The sequence below is a fragment of the Thyridium curvatum genome (assembly GCF_004353045.1).
Source record: "Thyridium curvatum strain D216 chromosome Unknown NODE_106_length_115904_cov_88.197656, whole genome shotgun sequence".
Taxonomy (NCBI): domain Eukaryota; kingdom Fungi; phylum Ascomycota; class Sordariomycetes; order Thyridiales; family Thyridiaceae; genus Thyridium; species Thyridium curvatum.
Window position 1 is genome coordinate 1 of NW_022156861.1, and position 16,778 is coordinate 16,778.

The following is a 16,778-nucleotide window of genomic DNA, read 5'->3' on the forward strand; positions in this document are numbered from 1 at the left end:
GGGGAGGGGAGGGTAGGGGCTGGAGATCGACATACACAGCAGGCTTCGCTTCCTCCTGGACGAGCGGGCCCGAGTACACAAAGAACCCGTCACGGCTCGCGGCGGCCTGCTCCTCCCAGAGCATCTCCGAGTCGTCGACAAAGTCGTCGTCCTTGTCGTACTCATCCTCCTTGAAATTTCGCTTCTTGCGCACGGGCTTCGCAGGCGCGCCGTCGGGCCCGCTGGTGCCGCCACCGTTGGGGCCCTCGGCATTGCTTCCCTCGTCGCCGGACTGCAGGTCGACAGACATCTCGTCTCCAGACTCGCGGCCCGAGCCCTGCTTCTCCAACGCGGCCGAGGCGGCAGCGATCCGTGCCTTGCGGTCGCGATGTGCGGCTAGGCGGGGGTGGAGCGCGTCCCAGCCATACTGCTCCTCGGCCATGCGCATAAAGTTGATGTACTTGTTCGTCTCGCCGTTGAGGGGTACGTGCAGAATGATGGATGGTGCAGTGGCCTCCTCGCCGGGATTGACTTTGCCAAAGTCCAAAATTGATCGCTCCGGGAGATCGGGAATGGGCGGCAGGACATCCTTGAGGCTGACAAGCTTGGGAGATGAAGCCCGGCTGGAGCCTCGAGGCTGCTTGCGCTCCTGCTGGGCGGCAGACGCGGACTTCTTGCTGGATGCCGATGTGGTGCCGGACATGGTGACGTCTCTGCCGGAAGTGCCCAGGGCTGCCGCCTTGGCCTCCTCGGCCTTCTTAATGGTGGTAGGCGCCGACGGCAGAGGTGGGGCCTTCTTCGTCTCAGTGCTGCTTGCCTTGGGCGCCGTCGGCGCCGCCGCAGCTCCCGAAACACTACGAAGGGTATTGGAGGGCGATGGCGGATGGGATCCAGAGTCAGGATATCGAGAGGCACTGGTAGCGGCAGTGCTGTAGCTTTGACCAGGAGACCTCATGTTGGAAAAGGGAGGAGGGTCAACCAGGCTGGCGATAGATGGAGACGCACTGGTGCGGTTGGGAACCTGGGCAGGAGCCCGAGGGGAACCGAGGGGGCCAGTGCCGTAAGGGTCGCGGGAAAGCATGGTCTCCCGCACGGGGTCGTAGGTGGAGGAGCGAATGGGGTCGTAGCTTTGGCCGCGACTCATGGACTGTGAATGGGAAGGTGGCGAGTGCTGAGTATGTGGTGGGGGGTCGGCATTCAGGATGCTCTGCATAGACGTCGGCATGGCTTCGCGCTTGGCCATCTTCTCGGGAGGTTGAGAGGACCCGACCGACTGGGGACGAGAGTCAATGTCCATGCGCATAGAAGTCAGCTCCGTGATTTTGGGCTGGCGGCCGGAGGCCGAGGTGAAGGTGGTGGGCTCGGCAGCGGCGGGCATATCGGCAGGAGGCGCACTCTTCCTCTTGCGCTGGATGGGGGGCGCGTTGGGATCGCGAGGCTTCCTGGGCCGCCTCACCTTGGGAGCCTCGGTGTTGGTAGAGCTGCCATCAGCGGCAGGCTTGGGCTTGACGGTGGAGCCGGGCTTCCGACCTGGCTTCTTTCTGGGAACTCCGTGCACGGTCAGGCGTACACCTTCGGGATACTGCTGCTGCGGTGGCGGCTGCTGGACGTGTGCCTGTGTCTGGGGCACGTTGAGCCTGCTGCCGGTGGCCAGATCGACAATGATCTCGTCCATCTCGTCTGTGGCGATGTTTGCCCTGCCAGCATTCAGACGCGAGGGCGAGCCAGGCTCGGAGAGGGAGCCCGAGGGGGGTGAGGATAGCGAAGTGGGGGAAGAGCTGTAATTCCTCATCTCAACATCCTGACCATTCAGGCCTACCATGGTCCTGCGTCGCTCACAGGACAACAAGGGAGGAGAGAAACAGGCGCGAGGGACGAGGGAGCCCGGGAGTGGAATGGGAATTGACGGATATGGATCGACGTGCTATTCGCGATATGCGGCTGCACTTCGATTGCCAATAACCAGGCTTGCCAGGCACCTTGAAAGTTGGCCAGGATTGGAATTTAGCGGGCCGGCAGCAGTTCGAAGGGTGGACGGGTCAGACGGAGCGCTAAGGCTCGGGGAGGACTAGGGTGGCTAATTGGATGGACGGGCGGGTGGCCCAAACTCCAGCACGGCTAGCCTCAAAAAACACCACCTGGGCACCCACTGCCACTGCAGAAAAGACAGTCAGGTACTCGGTAAAGAGCTGCTCCCTCTGCAAGCAGATTTGTCCGATTTCAAGATGGCCTCAACGCGCACCGACAAGACAGAATGCGCCAAAACCGGGTCTAAACCGTGGAGATGGCGAGATCGAAGCGGCGGGTTCGATGCGGGCGATTGCACGGAACCAAATGGTGGTGTTTTGGAGATGCGGCGGATGGGGCGAGGGTGGCGGATTGATGAAGTTGGTGGAAACACCAGAAAGTGGTGGTGATGTTGTGGGTGGAAAGAAGAGAAAAGAGGAGAGAAATTGGCGATGTTGCGGGAGTTGGGGATGGCTGCACTTTTGGGAGCGTTTTAGTTTTTTGGGCAGGACGGGGGAGGGAAAACCGGGGCGCTGCGATGTGGTGACAAGCATCAAGTTGAATGGAATCAACCGAATTGATTATTTGGACAAAAGAGGCGAATGAGAAACACCAAAAAGTGGTGACTAGAGAAGAGCTAGCAGCTGGGAGCACGGAGGCAGGGGGCGTGGAAAGAAAGGGAAAGGGAAAGGGAAGGGGGGGGATGGGAATGGGAATGGGATGTGGATGTGGATGGAGACAAGGACCAGGGACAAGACGAGAAGGAGAGCGACTACGAGACAATAAACCATCGAATCCATCAGTCAGGTCCAGCATCAAGAGAACACGACGCACACCACGCACACCACGGAACCACACGACAAGACACGACACGACACGGACCAGCTGACGAGCATGGCGGCGGGCAGGAGGGCCAGCAGAGCCACGGGCTTAGTCGAGAATGGGGATGGAGACAAGACAACGTGAACAGCACAGGCAGGCATCGAGATGGATGGAGATGGGGTCAAGGGGCGGCCATCGAGCTGCCTAGGTAGGGACAGGGCGGCGGGACATGATACGCGAGAGAGAGAGAGAGAGAGAGAGAAGACGAGAGTGCGTGCATATGAGCACCCGGAATGGGCTCAAGTGGGCAAAAAAAAGGGAACCCCAAAGAAGAAAGAATCCGACAGGCGAGAAGAGGCAAAGGCGGCGACTGGACCCAGAACGAGGCGAGGGAAGCCAGGCCGAGCGAGCATGGAGGACGGAACACCATGAATGAATCAAGACGAGGCAACTGGACCGACGACCAGACATCTGGATGTGGTCCATGCTTTGGCACCAACCGGGACGAGGAGTTCTTTGAATGTGTGCCACTGCAACGCACCGCATGCACGCCATCTGTGGTTAACTAGTGGGCACTGAGAAAGGGAGAAGAGGAAGAGCGCTGCCGTGAGCGGGCAGACCAACCAGCAGCCCCCCTGCAAGCTTGTTTTTATCCCGAGCAGCAAGCCGGCGCTGCTGATGGGCGCTGGCGTGGGGAAGAAGCAAAGGAAGGCCAAGAAGGGAAACACAAGGGAGGGAGGGGGCATGGCAGATGCACAATTGACGAACAAAGGCCCCGTGTGAGTGGTGGGACCGTTCTGCCCAGAGCGGGCTGGGTGGGGCTGCACATCTCCAGAGTTGGAAAAAGAACTGGAAACGATGCACGCAAACCCGCGCACTGGCGTGACTGGCTCTCTGTCAGCAGCCCCAAAAAGGCCTGTCATAGGCGCTGAGGCACGTTAATAACCGCGCCGAGCCACACAGATAAGCGGCTGCCCCAGTCCCGAAGCGGACTAGCGCTCCCTTTCCTTGCCGCAATCCCAACCTTTCCAGAAAAGTCTTAATTCTTTAATGAAACAATCAAAGAGGCCATCTCCCCGACGCAGGAGAAGTAAAATCTAGATGCAAGGTATATGAGATAAGGCGATAGGTGCATTGTCGGGCCTGGTCTTGCATGAGGTTCGTGCATCTTTTATTGCTGGCACCAGAAGAGAGACCATCAGACAGGAAAAAATGGATTGACATTCAGCACCGCCAGGCGCTGGAAATGGCCTAAAAATGATCATTCCGAGCCCCATCATCAAACACTACCTCTGGGCTGCCCACCACCAACCCGGCCAGCAATGCAGCGCGAACGAGGGTACCGTACATACACTTCAACGACAACAAATACTCTCGAGTCTCCCGGCAAATTTTGATATTTGCAAATGTGCTGCTGTCCTCTGATGGCACGGTCGTACAAAGTGCAGCAACACATTGTATTTTTGTATTTTTGTATCTTCTGCAAATCTGCGCTGATCGACGCTAATGCAGGGTGGGGGTGTGCCTCAGACCTGCCGGGGCAGCCACAACCTTAAAACCCAGAAGTGTACAAACCTCGCCCAAGTAGCCCAGGTACCTAATAGGCCCAAAATGGCCCCTAGTAACTCAGGCTCGTGCCTGCAGAAAATCGCCCAGGCTGCCCACCGTAGCGATCCTCGCCGCCCAAAAAATGTACAAACGGCACTACTCCGTACATACAGGCTACCAGGCACTTCTAGCCCCCCCACCACAACGTCACAACCATCTTTTTCCTCAGCCGTCGCATTTCAAATCGGCTTCCAAGATCAACTTCACTCTTACACGGCAAACCACACTGCGGCTGCTTTGGATCCTTCCCGGGACTCAAGCTCCTCGAAAGCAGTTCTTCCTCACCATCCATCATGGATCCCACCCTGCTGATCCACGACGTCCAGGAGAAGGAAGTCACCAGCGTCAAGCCGCCAAGCTTCCCTCTCCCCAAATCCGGCCTCACCGGTTTCCCCGAGCACAAGAAGCGCACACGCATCTCCGCCTTCAAGCAAAAGAAACAAGCACAGGAGGCCGCAAATGCAGCCGGCCCGGCTCCAGCTCCCGCTCCCGCTCCCGATGCTGCTGGCTCGTCCTCCCATGCCCCGCCAGCGTCGACCGCGACAGACGAGAGGAGAAAGATCGACCTCGAGAACAAGGAGAGGATACGAAACATGTCGCCTACAGAGATAGCAGAGGCTCGGGAGGAGCTCATGAGCGGACTCGATCCTGCATTGATACAAATGCTGCTCAAACGCGCCAACCTCGACGATGCGGCCGCGAAGTCGCCCTTCCCAGAGTCGGCAGAGGCATCCAGGCCGGCTTACCAAGCACCCAGCATCGAAGTGGAAGATACCGATCGCCCGGTAAACAAAGACACAGATTCAAAGCCCAAGAAGACAGTATCGTTTGCCGCAGACCCCGAACCCAGCGGTCCACCCGCAGCAGCGAAACCTCCCGCGCCGTTCTACGACGAAGACGCGCCCCCCGCCGTCCCCCCTCCAGACCTCTTCCCCATAGACTCGCAACAAGCCCAACAAGCCCACCACGGCCACAAGCACGGCGACCACGATCACGACCACGACCACGCCGACGACGACAACGGCCACAGCGCGACGCACTTCCCCTCGGCGCCGCCGCTGCCCGACCTCGACCCGGCGGACCCGGACTTCCTCCAGCACCTGCACGACAAGTACTTCCCCAACCTGCCCGCCGACCCGGCCAAGCTGGCCTGGATGGCGCCCCTGCCGACCGCGCACTCCCCCGCCGACCGCGACTCCCCCTACTACCCGCGCCAGGACTCCCTGCCCGTCTCCCAGCTGCGCTTCGACTTCCGCGGCGCCCTGCTGCCGCCCCGCATCGCCCGCGCCGTCCCCGCGACCAGGGGCCTGCACCACCACGCCGAGGCCCCCGAGGCCGCGGGCTACACCGTCCTCGAGCTCGCGCGCCTCGCCCGCAGCTCCGTCCCCGCCCAGCGCTGCATCGCCTTCCAGACGCTCGGCCGCATCCTCTTCCGCCTCGGCCGGGGCGAGTGGGGCGCCGGCGACGACGAGATGGCCATGGGCCTCTGGCGGTGCTTCCAGGAGGGCCGCGTGCTCGAGACGTTGAACGAGGCCGCCGCCGTGGAGGAGGGCAGGGGCCACCAGGGCGCGAGGGCGTACGCGATCGAGGCCGTCTGGCTGTACGAGAAGGGCGGGTGGAGGGAGCGGTGGAGAGGGAGGTGAAAGGACGGGAAGCGAGCAGAGGTGGTGCAGTGATGAGTATTGGACACGCAAGACAGAAATGGACAGTATACCCCCCTTCGATAATTGAAGCACGAGTACTCTGCCCCCTCCAGGCCCGACCTCCGGGAACCTTCACGTAGTAACAGTACACACATTGAATTCGCTCGTAAATTTTTGGTTCCATGACCTGTTTTTTCTCTCTCTCTCTCTATAGCATTTCTCATTTATTGTTCCACGCCCTTTTAATTACCCTGCAACCACCACCCCGGCCCCCACCTACAAACACACACAACACACACACACACACACCATCTCCCCTGCCCCCCCTTAGAACAGACCCAACAAGTCATCCCCGCCACTGCTAGGCTTGTTCTGCTGCTGCTGCTGCTGCTGCTGCTGCTGCTGCTGCTGCTGCTGGAGCTGCACCCCAGGCGGCGGCGGAGCGCTCGTGCCCGAGAGGTCCATGCCCGCGAACCCGCTCATGATGTCGTTCATCCCGCTGCCGCCCATCATCGTCGCCGCGGTGCCGTTCTGGCCGCTGCCCCCCATCGTCTGCGGCTGCTGCGCAGGCGGCGGCGGCGGCGCATCGAACAAGCCCATCATGTCCGCCATGCCGCCGCCCGCCGGCGACGCCACGCGGTCCGGCGTGCCCGTGGGGTTCTGCTCGGCGCTCGCCGGCGCCGCGCCGTCAAAGTCGATGTCGAGCAGGTTCTCGATGTTGCCGCCGCCGGCGCCGCCGGCGCCGCCCTGCTGGCCGCCGGCGCCCTCCTTGGCGACCGAGGCGGCGATGGGGTTGTCGGCGGCGTTCTGGCGCTGCTCCTGGATGGCGGCGCGCTGGATCTCGTCGGCGCCGAAGCGGCCCTTGCCGACGAAGGACTCGGGCGGCTTGTGGTAGACCGAGGCCAGGGTCGAGAGCTCCGTCAGCAGCTGCTCGAGCAGGGCCGGCGGCAGCGAGGTCATGGTTGTGGTGATGGCGGGCTTTTGGGAGAGGACGATGTTCTATAAGAAAACAAGGATTACACACACAAAATGTCAATAATCTGCGTTTCTTGTAGGTAGGTGTAGTTAATCGAGGGGCACAGGAAAAGAGGGCGACGCACCTTGGCGATGTCGAGATCGCCGGACAGCAGACGCCAATAGACGTAAGCTCGGTCTCTGATGTCCGGGTTATCGTTATCCGCCGTAGCCTCCTGAAGCACCTTCTGCACCAGGCCTTGCGTGTTGCTGGGCTTCTTGAGGAACAGCTTGACGACCGCGGTCAGGATCTGCAGTTGCGTCTGAGAAAAGGGGAAAGTGTTAGTGTCGTTGTTCAGAGCTGTCTGAAGAGAGATATCCTGAGCATACCTGAGTAAACTCCTCCATGAACCCGTCCACAAACGTTGACAGGATCTCGTCGGCGTTTGTAATCTTCTCGGCATACTCGCCCACGATCCAGATCAATGAGCCGCGCGCTTCCGGCTCGTCCAGCTCGTCGATGTATTTGCAAAGCGTCGGGATAACACCCTCATAGCCTGGGTACTTCCGCAGTATGTCCTTGATGACCACGATAACCTCCTGTACTACGTAGTTGACTTTCGTAGAGATGAGATCGAGCAGGGCGTTGACACACTTCTCGCTCGCATTCTCAATCTTGATTGCGACCTGGCCGATGGCCTTGATCGCCCTCCGCACAAAGTCCATGTCGACCTCGAGTGCATATTCCTTCAGCTCGGCCAACAGCTGTTCAAAGTTCTTCTCGTTTGCTATCCGGACCATGATCTCGAGCTTCTGAAGCTTGACGTACGGCGGGTCGTTGTACTTGCAGAAGAAAACGCGAAGCTCCTTGCTAAGAATGTCGGGCTTTGCTTGAAGAAGGAGGTCGATGTTCCTCAGCGCAACATACTGGACCTCGGGGGCAGATGAAACCAGGGTGACTAGGGACAAGTCAATATCGAGCTCGGGTGGCACACGACTCAGAATGCGAAATTCTTACCCAATGGAGGCGCCATCTTCTTAAGATATGACCTCACGTGGTCCTGCCCGATGATCCTCATGTGGATAAAGACCACCTTGACCGCCGCAAGCACCACGCTGGGGTTGACGTGTTGGAACTGCGGCGCGACCCTTTCGCAGATGTGCTCCGACTCCTTCACATCGACCGGCTGGTAGTTGGCGAGCGTCGTGAGGATGGTGACTCTCCCCCACTCGGTGCACTCGTTGAGCGCCATGAGGAGCTTCTTCAGCGTCGCGGCGGTGACGACCAACGCAGAGGTCTCGGGAGCCGTTTCTGTGATCTCGGAAAGAGCCTGGACGGAGTTGGCCACCACCATCGGGTTGGGGTCGCCGATCAGCTCTTGCAGGGTCTCGAGGAATCCATTCTCTATGCACATCGTGGGGTTCAAGTCGAAGAGTTTGGCGACGCAGATGGCTGCCGTCTTTCGCACGTAGGGTGACTCGTCTCGCAACGTTTTCCGCAGAGGCTCTTCCATATAATCGACCATCTTGTCAACGCGAATGCAGCCCATCGTCCGGATTGCCAATGCCCTGATGAGAGGGTTGGGGTCCTCCGAGTCTTGTACGAAGGTGTTGACGGCCAGGATACACAGATCGGGATGGGACTTGGCGTAATTCCTGCGAGCAAGGCGCATCAGTACTGATGTAATCCAGCATACAAGCAACGAGGCGGTGTCTCAACCGCAAGATGGACGCCTACATCAGATAAAGATAGACCAGCTTCTTCTGGTCGAGGTCGCCTGTGGCAATGTTCTTCAGGACGTCTGGGAAGAGAGCCGACACGTCCTTCCCCAGCGTCATGGCCATGATGGTCTTCTGGATAGCCTCCTTCCGCTCGTACGCATACTGGGAAACCAGCCCCGCGCGGAGCTCAAAGGTCTCTCCTTTCCGCGGCACCGCGAAGGCGCCGCGGATCCGGTTGACCGCCGACATCTTGGGGTTTGGTCTCAGAAAGAGTGGAGGATGTTGAGAGAGGTGGACAAGAGACGCCCTTTGGGCGGTGGGAGAACGAATCGCGGATCGAGGACAGGTATGTCCAGGCTCGTTCAGGAAGGGCGCATCCACGGAAAGGGTTGCTTGTCGTAGGATATGAGTATGTACAGAAGCCGCTCTTCCCCGGGGCCTTGACTGCAAAGCGATCGGATACAGGTGGGGGATCACGACTCGGCCAGATTGATCAGTGGTGCCGGGAGGTGATGATGATGGTGGAAGACCGCCGCCGCTCTGATGCTTGGCTAGCGTGGAGTGGTGACACCCCTGGCCCCTCCTAAATTTCGGCCTGGCTCTCTCAGCTGTGTGCTTGCGACAGCGTGTCGAAGCTCGAGCCAGCCAGGTATCAGGGATAAGTGGGGGTCCGTTTCTCATCCATGAACAACGACAAACAACTTCAACCTCATAAACCAAGCAGTGAGGCAACTCTCTCCTGCTGTATTCAAATCACTCAAAGACTTTCAGCTTCATCAGCGCCGCCATCACATGGTAAGTGATCTTGATTAACCACAGCATGGCCGCCGTGCATCGTACTTCAATTCATGGCAAACATCAGACTAAGAACTCTCTAGGCCAACTTTCCCAATCTGAGACGACTCTTCATCGAAGCTCGGACGGACAACGAGGAGAGAGAGGTCTCACGGAGAGCCGTAAGCAGTGTAGCCCTTGCTCACGATGACTCGGTTCCATACCATTAGCTAACTAACTATCGCCTAGTTTTACAATGCCGTCCTGTTCATGGGTTCCGTAGCTGTGTTCAGTTTGATAGCCCAGAGAATGAACGCCTCCAAATAACCCCACGCCGTCCCATACTTGTACATGTGTATCATTTTACAGGATCAAAGCCAAATACGCGTCGCAAGCACCCAGACATGAATCGCTTGAAGCGAAGAGCCAGCCCCTTCCCACCCATCAATCTGAATCGCTCTCGCTCTCGTCGCCCAAGAAGGCGAGGTCTGCCTTGTATTTGGCCGACCCTCTCGACTTGGCCACAGGCTTTGATCCGCCATCGTCTTCGTCGGCATTTTCGTCATTGTTGTCTCCCGCCTCGCCTTCATTGTCCTCGTCGTCCGAGCTAGGCTCCTTGAGTGACTGCTTCGCCCGGCTCCGCGACGCCCGGCGGCCACCGTCCAACCCCCAGTTCTTGTTCATCTCTTGGACCGCCTCCAGGTCTGCCTCGAGCTCCCTCCGCTCCTTGATCTCTCGCGCCTTGGCCTCGGAGAACCGGCCATCCATGCCGGCGTCCTTCAGCATGTCCCTGAGATGTCTGATCTTGGCTTTTGCATTGTCGCCGTACTCCTTGAGCTCAAACGCCCAGATCTTGCGAATGCCGCACTTGACAAGCTGGCCTTGCAGCTTCTTGACTTCCGCCTCGTCAGGAGACAGTTCGCTACTGGCCTTGGTGCTGGCCTTCGCCTTGGCTGCCTTTGGCGGAGCTTGTGATTTGCCCTTGCGCTTTGGAGGCTCGTCGAGGACCGACGACAGCGAGCTATCGGAGTCATCGTCCTTCTTGGCTTTCGACGATGTGGGTGCCTGTGCCTTCTTGCGCTTCGGAGGCTCATCCAAAACCTCCGACATCTCGCTCTCATCATCGTCCGACAGGGGCTTGTCCTCCACGTCTTCGTCCTTCAGATCGCTCAAAGGTGACGAATCATCAGACTCGTCCTTCTTGACAGCTTTCATCTTCTGCGCGGGCTTCGCGGCCTCACTCTTTTGCACTTTGGCCTTTTTCCTCGGCTTCTCGTCTTCAAAGTCGCTCTCGCCCTCGACGCTGCCCTCTGCAAGCGAGGATTCGCTCTTGAAACCATCGTCACCGTCATCCTCGTCTTCATCTTCATCCGACTCCGCAGCCCGCCTCTTCTTGCTAAGTTTTCTCTTCTTGGCCGGCTTCTTCGCGCTGTCGGGTTCCGGTTTCTTCGCAGGCTTGGCCGCTTTCTTGGGTCGCTCAATCTTGGCTCGCTTCTTGACTGGGGAGCCCTCTTCCGCCGGTTCGCGGTTCGCACCGTTTTTGGGCGCGACCTCGGGTTGCGCAGATGCAGCATCGGCTCCCTCTTCCAATTCCGTCTAGCAGTAGATACATTAGTCCTGGGAGCGCGCCGTAGGATTGTGCGTTCGCAGCTGACTTACAACAGTAGACGTGATGATGTCCTTGCTGCGAGCCTTCCACTTCTCCGACTTGAAGAAGCCCGGGTCGAGATCGAGCTTGTCTTCGACCAGCTTGCGAACGGCATTGACAGTGAGCGAATCTCTATCAGCACCCTCAAACAGTTCCTTGGTACTCGACTTGAGCGATGCCTCGAGGGCGGCATCTCTGGGAGCCATGGTCAAAGCGCGGCAATGTCCGGCGCAAAAAGGTCGCGTAGACTTCCAATTGAGTCTGGACAGTTGCGATGGCACTACTGTTGAAGAGTCCGCGAAAAAAATACTAAGAAATACACAAGAAAGCCGGCGGAATATCGCTATACTCTAGACTTGCTCGTATCAAGAACAATCTTTCTGAGAAGAATTCGTCCAGGGGCCTCAGGCAGGATTAAAGGGCCTCGATACTTGTGATGAACATCAATGGATTGAATTGGGAGGCTAGCTGAATCGCGTCGCATTGTTTGAGACGCGAAATAATGGGCGGGTTGCGGGGAAGCTTACTGGGATTTACTAGGGGCTGCACTACAAGTACAAGTACCTGTCGTCACGCATGGTCCGAGCTTTATGCGGGCTGCGAAAAGACTAGGTAGTTACTTGTTGAGTAGAGCATGGCTTGAATGTTTGCATCCCTCCCGCTTTTCTGTTCTTTTTGCAATAGATTGGCTCCAGATCTAGGCCCTAGATGTTGCTTTCCAACTCCTGTGAATCATTGGTTCTATATCTCCGCTGGTCCCTACACGAACTCGAGAAGCCAGAATGACTCTACCTCTCCAGGCTGCTTTCCCAGAAGGAATCACTGGTGGGGTTTCAGAGTCATACAGGCTGTTCTGCCTGGAGCTAGAGGGCCTTGACTCCCAAAGAGTCCTCTAAGAGGATCCGCCTGGGCGGCACTCTCTTACTTTGTAGCACTCGCTCCAGCACAGCTCTAGTTGCAGGGACCAGTGAAATTTCAGCTTATGACGTCCCACATACAAGGGTCCTTTGCGTGAAGGAGTAGAGACTTTTGATAACGACAACGCAACTGTCATCTCGAGTCCAGGATTTTTAGTATAGTATATTTATTGCCTTGAAGCAACTCCCACGTCTTCGTTCTCGATTCATTCCAACTTATCTCCAAAAATACCACATACATGTCATATCATCACGGCACCTAGCCCACACACACTCCCGACATGAGGCAAAGTCTGGACAGCCTGCCAGACGACCTCTTGTTTCCCATATTACATGGCCTGGACACAGCCGGCGACGTGGCACGGGTCTCGGCATCCTGCCGCCGTGTGCGCAAGTTCGTCCAGGACGAAGGGTGGCGCATATTCGCCAGGACGAGGTTCCCGTCCCTTGACCTCCCCACCAGCACGGGTTTCGGCTGGGACAGGATATCGGACTCCCTGACCTGGCAGAGCCGGTGCTGGGACCGGAGGTCTATCTCCTTCCAGTTCTACGAGCCTCCGCAGGAGGAGAGGCCCGTCGACAGGCGTGGGCGCCAGAGACCTCGGCGCGGGCCGCCGCGGCGCCCCTACCAGCCCGTGCTAGATGCCCACTTCGACCTGGAGACGGGCGAGGAGCTGGTCGCTTGGGGTGCAGGCGAGAGTCTCGTGGCCAGGAGGCGGGCCAGAGCCAGGGACAGCCAGACGTCAACGTCAGTGTGGAAGTCGTGGGATGGGCAAGCGGCCGGGCACACCCCCGGAACAGACGACGTCAAGGCGTTGAAGATCGTGCCGTGCCCAGGCGCCCGCCACGGAGAACTTGCTCTGCTCACTGGAAGAGAGACTGGGGATCTGGTCCTCCACTCGGCAGAGGAAGGCAATTTCGGAGAGGTGCTCGCAAATTTCGTCACCAACGTGAGCGAGGACGCGGACAACAATCCGGAGAGGAAGTCCGCTGCTTCAGGGGGGATCCAGTCTCTCGACCTGAGAAAGAATCAAAACCGCCTAGCCGTCGCAGTCAACAAGGGCATCTTTCTATACGATCTACCGCAGGATGAAACCTCAGAGGTCACGCCGACCGCATTCCTTGATCTCCGTGATCACGTCGCGGAAGGCGATAGCGTCCTCCTCCAGCGAGCAAAGTGGATCGCCGACGACACGCTCGCGCTCGCCTTCAAGAGCCGCAGCACCCCTCTGCGCTGCCTGCAGATCACACCGTCCGGGTTCGAGCTCACGGCCGTCACCTCAGACACAAGCGTGCACATATGCCCGACCTCCATCGAGCCCGTGAGCCCGCCCTCCAGCAGCGGCAGCCCCTGCTCCTCTCTCCTCCTCAGCGCCTGGCGCGACGGCACCTGCCGGCTGCGGGACCTGCGCACGCCGTCCGCGCCCTCGGACGCCGTGTACCGGGACGCCGTCAGCGTCTGGCCCGCCTTCGACACCGTCTACCAGGACAACGTGAACCCGGGCCCGGCCTTCGAGGCCCTCCTGCCCTTCGGCACAGAGCGCTTCGCCGCGGGGGGCCTCTCGGGCTCCACGGTCAAGATCTTTGACTTCCGCCGCACCGCCGACAAGGCCTACCACCACACCGCGGGCCTGCCCTGCCCCCGCGGCCCCACCGCCGCCATGACGCCGCCCTACCCGGCCCCACACCAGCCCTTCTTCGCCCGCGCGCCGGCGCCCGGCCCGCGGGACCGGGCCCTCACGCCCGACGGCGGCGCCTGGCCCTGCCGGCCCCGCGAGGGCCGGCGCTGCCTCTGGCACCACCTCTCGCGCGACGTCTACTACCGGCCCAACTGCAGCCTCTTCTGGTCGCACCTCGCGCCCCCGCCGACGGCGGCCAGGGGCGAGGGCGGCGTGTGGTGCCTCGCGCGGGCGTCGGACCTCTCGCCCAACTTCTACGTCGGCGTGCAGGGCGCCGTCGTCGAGGCCAGCCTGCGGGACGTCGAGACCGGGGCGGGCGACCCCAACTTCGGCTTCCCCGGCAGTGCCGGCACCTTTACCGCTGCTGCCGGGTTGGCAGGCGACGACAGCTGCGCCGCCGCCGCCGCCGTGGGGTACGCGGCCAGCCCGCTGCGGACGGCCATCGTCGAGACGGGCGACGGGCTGGCGCACCCGCACAACGACAGGAACATCCGGCTGCCGCGCATGCGGCCCATGTTTGCGGACAAGGTGGCGCCCGGGGTGCCGGCCGAGTGGCGCCGGCGGCACCGCCTGGACCCGGCGTTCCAGCACGATGCTGATTTCGAGGCGTTTCGGGAGTTTGAGGCGAGGATGAAGATGGCAGAAGAGGAGGAGGAGGGCTGTAGCGATGTTGTTCATGAAAGGACTTTGAGCGAGGCGTTGGAGCGGATCGAGGTCCGATGAGCGAGTTTTTTGTATTGTTGCATATTGGTAGTTACGGGGTGGGCTTCGGTTAACACGGTCAATGAAGTCACGATAGAAAAATGTATGGCTGGGCAAAAATAGATACTCTGGTACATTAAAAGGCATCACTTCATTCTTTGTCTACCCTCCTTTTCCCCATCTCTGCGAGCATAGTAATGACGAGTCTGCCTCCATAGTGATGCTGCACTCCGACGTTTAGGAGACGGTCCCATGTCAACGTCAACACAGACACCTGCCACCCACACCCCCAAGTCCACTTGTCTCTCCTCCAATTCTATAGAAAATAACAACAGAAAGAATATTACACCTCGACACAGCTCTTCCATTCAACTGCGAACATCCCCCCCCCTTCCCTTAGCCTCCCTCTTTCAAAACCCCTCGATATACGTCCCCACGCCCTTCTCCTTGGCAAGCTCAATCAGCCTCATCCCCACCGCCAGATCCATGAGGCCCAGCCCGACGCCCTTGTAAACGATATTTCCCGAGGACATCCACCGGGCCAGATGGTCCGTCTCGTGGTCCTTGCTACTGCTGCCCTTGGCATCGTGGCCGCCAGACTGCTGAGGGCGGTGGTGGTGGTAGTGGTGCCGGTGCGACGACTTCTTACGCTCGTGGTGGCTCCCGCCGCTCTTGCCGCCCGACGTGGACCGGCGGTGGCCGTGGTGCGTCGAGGAGCCGCGCTGGGAGCCGTCCTCGGAGCCGCCGCCGCCGTTCTCGGACTCGTTACAGGGCAGCGTCTGCTGGCTGCTGTTGGGCGACGAGGCGCTGTCCTGCGTCGTCGTCGAGCTGCTCAAGGTGCTGCTCGACTTGAGCGACGAGGACGAGCTCATGTTAAGGCGCTCGAACTCGGCGGCGGGGACGCTGCACGTGTTGTCGTTGTCGTCGTCCCGCTCGGCCTCCCCCCCTATGGCGTTCCTGCGCAGCATGACGAGCTCTCCTAACCTGTGACGAGAGAGATATGGTTAGCATATAAGCTCTTCGTCACAAAAAGATGTTTCTCTCATGGTTCGGTTTGGTTTGGGGATGGGTTAAATGCTCAAAAAAAAAAAAAAACGTACTCAACAAGCTGGTTCGGCTGCAGGCCCGCCTCGATAATCTCCCCGGCCTCCTGCAGCGCGCCGTCGAGCGTGTCCACGACGATCACACCGCCCTCGATAGCGTGCTTGTGGTGATGGTGGTGGCCGCCCTTGGACCCCTGCCTCGTGGCCTGGCGGAGCAGCTCGACGGGCAGCTCGCGCATCTCGCGCTTGTAGCTGCCGATGGCGACGATGACGCGGCCCTTGGCGCGGGCCTCGTACGAGGTCAGGATGGCGGGGTCGAACAGCGGCTCCGTCGACGGCGTGCAGCAGAAGATGGCGTCCGACTCGACGAGGTGCTCCTCGACCAGGCGCGCGTAGTCTCCGTACCCGGGGGTGAGCAGGCCGATCTTGGCGTCGGCCCAGCCCTCGCGCTCCTTGACGGCGCCCGGGGTGGAGGCCAGCCTCTTAAAGATGAGGCGCGCGTGCTCCGAGAAGCGGCGGTTGATGATGTTGACGGTGCGGATCGAGTCGCCGCGCATCAGCAGCGCGAGCCGCACGTGCCAGTAGGCCTGCTCGCCGCAGCCAAAGACGGTGATCTGGCGCATGCGCTTGCGGCGCTGCAGCAGGCAGGTCGAGGCGAGGGCGGTGCGGAAGGCCGTGACCGTCTGCGCGGGCACGAAGCCGACCGGGTCGCCGACCCTGTTGTACAGAGTGATGGCGCCTCTAGCGCGCACGAGGTTCTCTGATCCAATGGCGTTGTCCTCGGCTTTCCGGTCTGGAAGGGTGAGGACTATATGCATCACGTTAGTCTCTTGTGCGGCAGAGATCGCAAAACTCTGAAGCCATGCGCTTGCATGGAAGAAGTAGTGAGTCTAGGATCACAGAGTGAGACCCCACGCCTCGCCTTACCTACCTTTCATACTGACGCCTCCTATGTTCGACGACGGGACAAACATCACCTCGCTGCCGTTAGACGACGAGGTGATGGCCGTCCGGCGGGGCTGGTGAATGTCGGCATTCTGCGAGGACTGTGTTCCCGTAGAATAGTCGTGCAGTGCGGCTCTCAGCGGATCCCGGAAGGACTCAAACTCATCGTAGGTCAAGTTCTCCAGCAGCGCCCGGACTTCTGGCTCGTTGAGCACGGTTAAACCGGCCATCGCACAAGGGGGGCCCTCGGTGTGGTCGACAGTCTTCCAATCAATAAGTCGACCTCATGCGCCTACCACCGGACCCTGTTATTTAACGATCTTCGTGTCGCATTC

The 16,778-nt window shown here is 59.7% G+C and overlaps 6 protein-coding genes across 6 annotated transcripts; 2 read left to right on the plus strand and 4 right to left on the minus strand.

Annotated features, from left to right (window-relative positions):
• Positions 1-1,801, minus strand: E0L32_011417 (uncharacterized protein; the record flags this gene model as incomplete). The annotated part of the gene is made up of 1 exon (XM_031134144.1): positions 36-1,801. A coding segment is annotated over one exon (1,766 nt), but the record flags the coding sequence as incomplete, so codon positions are not given.
• A 2,908-nt stretch (positions 1,802-4,709) lies between these two features.
• On the plus strand, positions 4,710-6,059 carry E0L32_011418 (uncharacterized protein; the record flags this gene model as incomplete). Its single annotated transcript, XM_031134145.1, has 1 exon — positions 4,710-6,059. The coding sequence occupies one exon, from the start codon at positions 4,710-4,712 to the stop codon at positions 6,057-6,059; it is 1,350 nt and encodes a 449-aa protein (XP_031000577.1).
• A 327-nt stretch (positions 6,060-6,386) lies between these two features.
• Positions 6,387-8,984, minus strand: E0L32_011419 (uncharacterized protein; the record flags this gene model as incomplete). The annotated part of the gene is made up of 5 exons (XM_031134146.1): positions 6,387-7,058; positions 7,160-7,336; positions 7,404-7,972; positions 8,032-8,669; positions 8,752-8,984. 5 exons carry the CDS (start codon positions 8,982-8,984, stop codon positions 6,387-6,389), a joined length of 2,289 nt encoding a protein of 762 aa, XP_031000578.1.
• A 969-nt stretch (positions 8,985-9,953) lies between these two features.
• Positions 9,954-11,363, minus strand: E0L32_011420 (uncharacterized protein; the record flags this gene model as incomplete). Its single annotated transcript, XM_031134147.1, has 2 exons — positions 9,954-11,105; positions 11,169-11,363. The coding sequence occupies 2 exons, from the start codon at positions 11,361-11,363 to the stop codon at positions 9,954-9,956; spliced, it is 1,347 nt and encodes a 448-aa protein (XP_031000579.1).
• A 992-nt stretch (positions 11,364-12,355) lies between these two features.
• On the plus strand, positions 12,356-14,476 carry E0L32_011421 (uncharacterized protein; the record flags this gene model as incomplete). The annotated part of the gene is made up of 1 exon (XM_031134149.1): positions 12,356-14,476. One exon carries the CDS (start codon positions 12,356-12,358, stop codon positions 14,474-14,476), a length of 2,121 nt encoding a protein of 706 aa, XP_031000580.1.
• Positions 14,477-14,865: 389 nt separating this feature from the next.
• Positions 14,866-16,673, minus strand: E0L32_011422 (uncharacterized protein; the record flags this gene model as incomplete). The annotated part of the gene is made up of 3 exons (XM_031134150.1): positions 14,866-15,439; positions 15,556-16,306; positions 16,430-16,673. 3 exons carry the CDS (start codon positions 16,671-16,673, stop codon positions 14,866-14,868), a joined length of 1,569 nt encoding a protein of 522 aa, XP_031000581.1.
• Positions 16,674-16,778: the final 105 nt, after the last annotated feature.